The 9,866-nt window shown below is 28.2% G+C and overlaps 1 protein-coding gene across 1 annotated transcript; it reads right to left on the minus strand.

Annotated features, from left to right (window-relative positions):
• Positions 1–3,097: 3,097 nt before the first annotated feature.
• LOC107627895 (uncharacterized) lies at positions 3,098–8,853 on the minus strand. The gene is made up of 3 exons (XM_016330708.3): positions 8,314–8,853; positions 7,068–7,201; positions 3,098–3,639 (listed from the first exon to the last, which is right to left on the minus strand). Exons 1-3 carry the CDS (start codon positions 8,564–8,566, stop codon positions 3,499–3,501), a joined length of 528 nt encoding a protein of 175 aa, XP_016186194.1. The 5' UTR covers positions 8,567–8,853; the 3' UTR covers positions 3,098–3,498.
• Between the last annotated feature and the right edge of the window lie 1,013 nt (positions 8,854–9,866).

A 9,866-nucleotide genomic window follows, 5' to 3' on the forward strand; every position in this document is an offset into this window, starting at 1 on the left:
ACAACAAACAATATTAAAATTTTTATTAAGGGTGATGCAGGTCAAAGTGAACATGAGTGGTATAAATTGTTGAATGAAATTTTAAAAATAAATATCTAAGTGAACTAATCAAACAACTAGTTATAAGTTGTGCATGGTATGATCCTACACGGCCTCAAGCCACTCGCACGCATAAGACTATAAAATTATCAAGGTGAACTATGGTAGGAGGTATGATAGATATGATACCTTGATACTTGCACAAAATGCACCTCAAACGTATTACATGTAATATCCTGGGAGAACTAGATCTAACTAAAGAGTTGTGATTAAATGTAAACCAAGACTTAGAGAAGAGTCTCTTGATGACGAAACGCAAGATGAATAATTATAAACTCAAGAAGTAAACCATGCAAGAATCATAATTGAAACTAAAATTTCACAACTTCTAGCTTCACCATCTAGAGAGATTGACATAGTGAATCTCCCGATACAACAATTACGGAATGTGGATAATGAGGATACATTTGATGACAAGGATTATGAGAATTATGACAAATCTACCACTCAACCTTTTGATGAGTGTGAGTAAAAATAATGCCCTTAATTACTTGTGTTTGTGTTATACTTTAATTGGTTTGAATGCATGTGTATTTTATTATCGCAATATTACTTTACTGTAGTTTACATCTTATTAGTTTAGGGTGCATGTCACGATAGTCAGGTAGGAGTCGGGGTGATGGCGATGGGGGCATAGTACCACAAGTGGTGGTCGTAGGGGGTAGCATAGGAAGAATACGACTATGACGCTTAATCTAGGTGCCTTATCACGCGCCCTTCCTACGACTACTACTCCTCCTATCTTTCTTATCCCAACTTTTCACAAACCAAGAAGGATTTTCTATCACAAGGCTTGTTACCTACTAGAATGATACCAACTCTTGGCCAACGGAATTACAAATTACACACAAGCAGGTGACACCCAACCATAGTCTCACCTTTAGCCATAGCCTCAACCCTAGTCCCAGCCCCAGCCCCAGCCCCAAACTCAGTCACAAACTCAGTCGTAGACATAGTCGACACCAGTAGCATCCTAGGAGGTTATGGCCTCCCCACTTGATCCCTACCCCTCACTCACATTTGATGGAAATGACTGGAATATTTTATATATATGCATGTCACTCAATACCCCTTTTTTATGTGTGAAATAGTTGGAACCCTCTACGGCAAGGACGAAGAGGATTACTTGGGTATTTAAGAGTCATTATTGGTGATTTTTACCTAAGTCCAACATGGTTCCGGAATATGTTCACGACTTCTGGTGGGATTTGTTTAAGGTAAATAAGGTATTTTTATTTAAAACTTTAAATTATATGACTAATTATTTAAAACAATGCAATTCACTATTGTTGTTCATTGTAGTAACATTTCAAGTTCTGTCACGGTAAGGAGTAGAAGATATACAATATTTGGCAGATGAAAATCACCAAACATTTTCAAAAAATACTTGCTGACATTTATAAAATGAGTGTTCTGACAAATTGAATCTCAGACGATCTTGTACGACTCAAGAAATACTGGACTACAAAAGATTATTAGACAACAAAAAATAAAACATCGTCCAATTGGACATCCAGTGCTTAAGAATCATTACACACCAACTACTCCATCCTCCATTACATATGCTAAAAAGATAAAAAAAAATTATATGTATTAAAATATCAAAAGACTTCAAGTGAATTGTTTATGTTAATCAACATTTGCTTAATTTATTCTTTTTGAGTTAGATATATCAAATGGCTTTAAGTATTTTTTTTATTTATTTAATTAATCTTGATTATTTAGTGGTATAATTCATGAATCATAAAAGAGATGGTGGGAGGAGATGTGGGGTGGGATTATGAGAATTAAGGTTGCGTTTGTTTGTGAAAACAAGACAAGAAAGACATAGAATTTAGTGTCCTTGTATTTTATTTGGTGATAAAATAAAACAAATTATGAAAATCTAATTTATTTTCATTCAAAAATTTTGAGAAGAAAAATATAATTATAAAAAATTAACAGAAATAATAAAAGAAAAAATAAGTTGTATCCCTTGTTAGTGTCTCTATGTCCTTCCTGTCATGATAGACACAAAATACACTAATCAGTGCCTTTAGACACAATGTCTCTGTCCATGTCTCTTCTGACAAACACGATTTTGTGTCTCAGTGTCCTATCCCTGTAAACAAGCGCAGGCTAATGGATTAGAGAGAAAAGAATTGAAAATTGTGAAAAAATGCATGAGAGAGGAAATTCATAACATAATATTAAGAATATGATAATTATTTCAACCGTTTTTTCTTTTAGGTAATATGAAGGGTCTTTAGCCCAATTTCAACCGTTTTTTTAATTACATTTTTAGTATTACTGATACTTTAAACATCTTAGGATTGCCATAACATTTACACAATTCTATTGGGTGAACAATGAGAGATGCGAGTAACGTAAACAACAGGCCGTTTTAGATTTTCTAACCATCCAATTTCACTTTCACTCTAAACCCACCAGTTTTACCTAATTTCACTTTGACCTAATTACACCCCTTCTAACCTAAATTCTCTTTTCACCGCAGCCAGTCGTCCGTTACCTACCCCAGCACGCAGTCTCCCTCGCCGGCGAGAAAGTTCCCAAATGCCGCCATCTTAAGGAAAAAATATTCGTTTTGCATGGAGAACAAGCATCCCATTCATATCAAGAACAAACATGCCATTTGCATAAAAAATAAACATTTCATTTACCTAAAAAATAAACATTTGCATGTGCGATAGAGGACGAAGTTGGGCAGCTGCTCGCAGGGGCACAATGGAGGTGAGGTGAGCAGAGGCAGTCATCGCGGTGCAATGAGGCTGGGCTGCATGTGGTGGTTGGGGAGGCAGACGAAGCACGGATTGTGGTGGTTTACAAGAGACTGAGAGAACCCCAATCTGTAGATTCAGCGCGACGATGTGGTGGTTTGTGTGCTTCCGCTGTTCCATATTTACTCGGCTACTATTTTTGTAATTGATCACATTCTCAGCTACTATTTTTGGTGGTGAGATCAAGTTTGATTAAACTGAACCCAATTGTCCAAAAACAATTGAACCCAATAAAAAAATCATTGCATTATATTCTACAACCACCTCTACTTAGAATAAGTTCGATCATTCGATGTATGTATACATATCTTTGAAATATAGAGCTACATTTAACACAATACTTAAGTTAAGTATGAATAAAATTGTCATTTCTATTTTTATTTTGATAATATCATTTTCATGTTATATCAGGCAAAAATGCACTGAAAAACATATATAAAAATAATATTATCAAGATAAAAATGACAATATCCACTCCCTAATTAAGATGGAGAATATCAATGTATTGAAATTATAGCATTTTTGTTCAAATATTACTACTGGAATATGGAAGCATGATTTTCAATGCATGAATGATGGAGGGGATAAAGGCTAATGCTTAATATAATGAATGTGTATGTTTTCAAGTTCCAACTTCTGCAATGCTCTGTAAGGCTGGCCTCCATTGACTACCACCACCAACAACAAAATGCTTTCCAAAACCTTTGTTATAGCTGCTGCTGCTGCTGCCATTACTTCCCATTTGGTGAATCTCCTGTTCCACCTGACACACAAATAAAGTTACCAACACATTGTTGGGTTATATAGGCACACACGCCAAGAGGCAAGAGATAACATAAGAAATGACAAATCGTGTTTTGTTCATGATAATATATAGAGTAGTCAGCAGTGATATTACTTTACCAAAGATATCTTTATCTCAAACCTTTCCCATGTCTATTTTCATTAGCACTAGTGTTTGTTCCTTTTTTTTTTTTCTCTTCTATGACGACAGTTTATTAGTCAAAGTTCCTAAATTCTTTTCAGGAATTCAAGTAGCAATGGAGTAATCAGTTCACAATTATTATTGTTTTCCATACTTTTTCTATACGAAATTAGTTCTTAAATAATTTTAAGTTGAATAGCTTAATTTTTAATAAATTTTAATTACCAAATTAAATTAGTTCTTATTCTTTTAATTTTTAGACATATTAATTAATTTTCATATCAAATTTTTGTTAAAAAAATTTAAAAAATCAGCTTCTGTTATTATTTAATAATTAAAGACATTAATTCTTAAAAAAATTTAAAATTTTAAAATTAATTGTTTTATATTGATAAATATCTGATGTGAGACTAATTTGTTTACCGAAATAAAAATTTAAAAACTAATTTAGTAATTAAAATTTGTTAAAAATTAAAATGTACATCTAAAAATTTCTTATGTATTCCAGTTCTAAGAATTGGAACATAATTCTTCCTGAGAGACTTTACCCTTCTTTTCAGAATTTTCATCGAATTTAGATTAAATTAGTCAAATAATCAAATTTAAATAATATTAGGACATATATAACAGGATCCCAAATTGGCCACTTTATTCACTCAAACACAAATAGAAATGATAAGTGGAGGGTGACTCTTCCATGATAGCTTCTACTTGGCCACTTAGACTTAACAAACGGTAAGGTTTGGTGCAACTTGTCTAAAGATGCAATTAAGTTCCATATTATCATATCTGATTTCTTTTATTTATTTATGGTTATGAAAAGATGCAACTTTAGGCTAATTTTTTTTATATTGATTAAATATATATGTAATATATTGTTATTGAAAAATTAGGTGTGTTTTTTTTTATATGGTGTTTTATTCAAATCGGACGGTCCGATTTGTTTGATGAAAAAAATAAATTACAAATCGGAGGGTCCGATTTGCTTAAAGAAAAAATTAAACTCTAAATTGAAAGATCCAATTTATATTTTTTATTTTTTTATTTGTTAAAATAAAAATCGGACGGTTTGATTTTAACATTAAAAATTTTTTTATTTTCGAAATCACGAATCGGACCGTCCGATTTATGTCATCTTATAGTCAAATAAAATACTTCTCTCCTCACACCATATTATTATATACGTTTCTCTCTCCTACACGAAAAATCAAAAGCAGCAACTTTAACCAAAGCATCCATGGTAGGTTCTGATTAGCTTGCCTGCGGTCCTGACGTTCCTTTTGTAATTTGGTAGTACAAGTGGAAACGTGAAGAAACTTAGAAAGCGTTCAAAGGGAACATAACAAAAAAGGACTGTCTCACTATTTCTATAGTGGAAGAACATGCATTGTTCAACGTACTTTTCTCTAATTTTCTCTCTATACTATAGCCAACTAAATCAATATCATATATCTATGACTAAACTTACCTAATATCATCATTAAAAACAAAGGGTTTTAACTAGAAGTAATTTTTTACTATTTGTTTATTTTTTTACAAATAAAAAATTTTTAATTAGTCTTTAACTATCTAAAAAATTAGTCTAAATAATTCTTGATACATTAATATCACTATTTAAAAAGCTACTTAAACTAATTACTTAAATAGTTGGAAATTAACTAAAAAATTTTAAATTATAGAAGAATTTTTTATCGTTCAAACAAATTATCAGGACTATAAAAGACATTTACTATTTTTAATGCGGATCATTTTCACCATAAAATTGAATATCATAGCACAAACTTCTAATAGTGTCAAACAAACAATCATTAAATGTATATTCACAGGTGTCCCATAAACAGAATTTATTTTATTATCAAATTATATATATATATATATATATATATATATATATATATATATATATATATATATATATATATATATGTTGAATTCTATGATACTTTTGTTTTGATATCTAAATTACTTAACTTATCTTTTAAAATAAAAAATAAAATATTTAAAATAAAAATAAATTATTTAAAATTTATTAAATATTATATATTTATCTATTTTTTAAATAATTTAGGCACAATATTAAAGGTACCCTAATATTCACCTGTATATTTTTATTTTGCCTTCTGTCAATTTTTTTAGATTCGCTGTGTATCTCTGCCGTATTAAAAGTGGTGGAAATTCATAAGCATGGGCATCATGCATCAAGCAAAATGCCAAATAGTAACGCCACCTGATGAACTAAACTCTTCCCCAAAAAAAAATGCTTTAGGCGAAAATTACAACAAATCGCAAAATCCACCTTGAGGTTCTCACTTAAATCATTAATGAATAATATCAAATTATTGCAACGCAGAAAACAAGATTTTGTGTGGTTTGATAAATACTTGTTGTTTTTATTATTTTGCATTTTCTGAAAAAAGATGAAAATAATAAAATTTTATTTAATTTTTATATTTTATTTTCACTTTTTATTTATAAAATTTAAAAATAGAAACAAAATATTAAAATTAAAAACAAATCAAATAGAACTTTTTTTTATATATTGAATTATGAATGGTAAATTCTTTAAAAATGACTTAAATTATGTGTTATATATTATTGTGAATTTTTACAAAAGGTAAGTGACATTTTATCTTTTTATAATTAAAATAATATTTTGTTTACAAAACGTCAATCATGTTATTGATATTTTGTTTTTTAATAATTAAATAAATATTTTTTTATAAAACATTTTTGTCTTTTGATAATTTTAATTTTTTTTTTTTTACAAAACATCAACACTATTATTATTAAAATGATCAAATATTTTTATAATCTATACTAAAATTATCCATATGTAAAAATTTTAGCCAGCAAAATAACCAAGGGTTTCTATGAATTAACCCATGCAAAAAGATAAGGAGTAAAGATTACCATTTTATTTTTATTTTTGTGTCTAATAAACAAATAGAGGCAAATATACACACACCTTCTATTTCCCCCTTTTTCTCCCTGTTTATCTATATTCGTTATTTCAAATCAAATATAATATAATAATTTAGACAAAGAAAAGTGGAGAGCGAGCAAAGACATAACAAATCTTGGTAGTGACCACGGCATTTGATAATAAATTTGCAACAAAAATTGTAATAAATTTCTGGGAAAAAAATTTGAAGGCAAAATTTACAAATATTTTGCTGTATTATACCTTGATGAAAAAGGCGTAAATTGTTTCAACATATTGCATTGTAATAGAAATTAAATTAGCATGCAAGTTAATAATTATTTACCTTAATGGAATTGAAATCAGAATTTGAAGCAGTAGGATTTGGGCCCTTGTGCTTCATCTGAACCCCATTTCCACTTCTCTCGAGCAGTTTCCCAAGCTTACCGCATTTTTTCGAAGCAAACTCCTTCAACACATCTACACATACAGCACCCACCAAGCTATAATTGAAGAAAAATTGTACTTGTAGAAAAAAATTTTCTTTTACAATATTTTGTCTACTAGCGCCAAAAGTATACTTGCTATGAAGTTATCAAATTTAAAAGGAGGAAAGGCCGAAAGGATGTTAATTTTCTAATAATGTCTATTAAAATATTTTTTGAAATTTACTTTTTAAATCTTTTTGAAACATTGTCTTGTCACATTTGATGTGTGTTAAAATGGAGTACAATGTTTCCAACATAGTATGATAAATTTTTTTATACATTTATATGTTAAATTAAATATTTTAATTTAAATATGTAATGTTATTTAAAATTGTATCATCACAAAAACTATATTATAAAATATATGATCAATTAGAATAATAAATTATTTTTATAAAGTGATTCATATAAAACTTATCAATATATGACCAAAATATGCTGATACACAGCAATATTGATTTAATAAGGAAGTAAAACCAAAATGATAATTTATTCTAAAATCTATTTGAAAAAATAAAACAAAGAAATCGATGTCTGTTTGGTATTAATTGGTGGTAAAAAGAAGGGTAAAAAATTATTAGAATCGAACCCAATTTTGGATATACATACAAAAGTAGTCCTCACTTTTGATAACAATAAAAATATTTTTATAATATTATAAAATTTGATAAAAAATAATAAAAAATAATTTTTTATTATAAATATCAAATAACTTATGTATTTTATACAAAATTTTATAAAAACATTTGGATAATTATTTTAAAAATACGTAAAAAATTAGATAAAAATTTAACCTTTAAATTTTTTTTAATTTTTTTTAAATATTTTTTGTCATTGATAACAAAATTATAAAAAATTATAAAAATAAAACTATTTTATTTTTTTAATGATTCTTAATAAAATGTATCAAATTTAATTTTTAAGTTTTTTTTTGAGAATATATATTTAAGATTAGATATTTTTATTAAATTTTAAAATATTTTTAAAATAATTTTGTCGTTAATTAAAATAGAGACATTTTTGTGAGCGTTGTGATAACTGATGCAAATTGGTGATTTACTCTCTAAAAGAAATGAAAGGAAGAAAATTGGTGATAACACGAACCTTCAAAAGTGATCAAACGATAAACCTGGCCAAGAAGCAAAGTGTCATCAGGTCTTAGAAGCTTGAACTGCTTGAATGGCGTTCCGTTTTGAGAGTTGAGATTGGGGGAAGACACAACAAGCGCAACATAATGGCCAGGATTGGAATTCATAACGTCCTTAGCGTTAATCGACGAATAAAGCTTCTCAACTTTGTTCCCCGCCGGGTGCTGAATGACCACCGTTGCAACCTCCGCAGCTTGGCAATTCCCCATTCTTATTTTCAAAAGAGAGAAGAGAAGACTCTGTGTGTTGGTGGATGTGAGCAACACTACTCAGGAATTTGTATGTATTTATTAATTTAATAAGTTGTTGGTGTGTATGGTCAAGGTGATGATGTGGTGGATGGGTAATGATAATAGCGTAACGTGCTATGGAAATTACAGTAACAGTGGTGACAATTTGTGGGAAACAGGGCAAGACATGGCATATGAGAAAGGGACTAGAACAGACTAGAGAGACTCAGTGGTCATCAGGACTCAGGAGCATGTTGTTATTTGTGAATGAGATCAGAGGGGGACAATTTATTTATATATAAATCAATTTATATTTACTGTATATAAAAAAATTTTAAGTTAATAAATTGAATATTTTGATTTTTAATAAATTTTTATTTACCAACATTTTTAAAAATTATTTGTCAGTTGGATTGATTTTGCTTTGTTATTTTCAATCAAATTTTTAATATGTATTAGACAAATAAAATTTTAACAAATTTTATTATAAGACAATTAAATATAAAAGAATTATTACTATAAGACGAATTAGCCTTCTTTCAAATGGACAAAGAAAATAATTTGAGAGTAATTTTTTATGACTTATAAAGAATAAAAATTTATTGACTACCAAAATATTTGATTTAGAATTTCTTGGGGTCATTTTGGATGCATGTTTATTCAAAATTTTATTATATTATATTAAAAATTTAATTTTAAAGCATTGACAATATAAAATATTTAATATTTTACATAATTATTTAATTGTATCTATTTTTTATTATTATTAATACAGTCAATGTAAAATTAATTTTTATTAATTTGATATTATATGATTAAATATATATATAAAAATATTTTATATTGATATTGTATTAAAATTAAATTATTACAAAAAAATTATTGTATTATTATAATAAATTTTATTATTTTGGTGTGAACTTTTTTTTCAATAATCTAGTAGTTTACTGTTTTATTAAAAAATATATAAAATAATGTATATAAATATATAAAAATATATAACAATTAATTATACAGATAATTTTAGATTTCATAGCATTTATAGAGTTCGTTATGGAAATGCAAAATTTTGGTTTTGCCGTCTCTACACTTTAAGAAAGTTAATTATTAGAAGAGTGTGGTGCAATTTGATGGGTTGGGTGGGGGATACTTGTACAGCTGTTACTCTCCAATAAGGCAATAACTATCTTCGCTTGTTGCAAATTTAACTGCTTATAATTTGCGCTTTAACTGGTAAAAATAATTAAGCAGTGAAATCCTGCCATTGACATTATCTTTA

The sequence above is a fragment of the Arachis ipaensis genome, chromosome B1, assembly GCF_059453495.1.
Source record: "Arachis ipaensis isolate K30076 ecotype BB chromosome B1, ASM5945349v1, whole genome shotgun sequence".
NCBI classification, from domain to species: domain Eukaryota; kingdom Viridiplantae; phylum Streptophyta; class Magnoliopsida; order Fabales; family Fabaceae; genus Arachis; species Arachis ipaensis.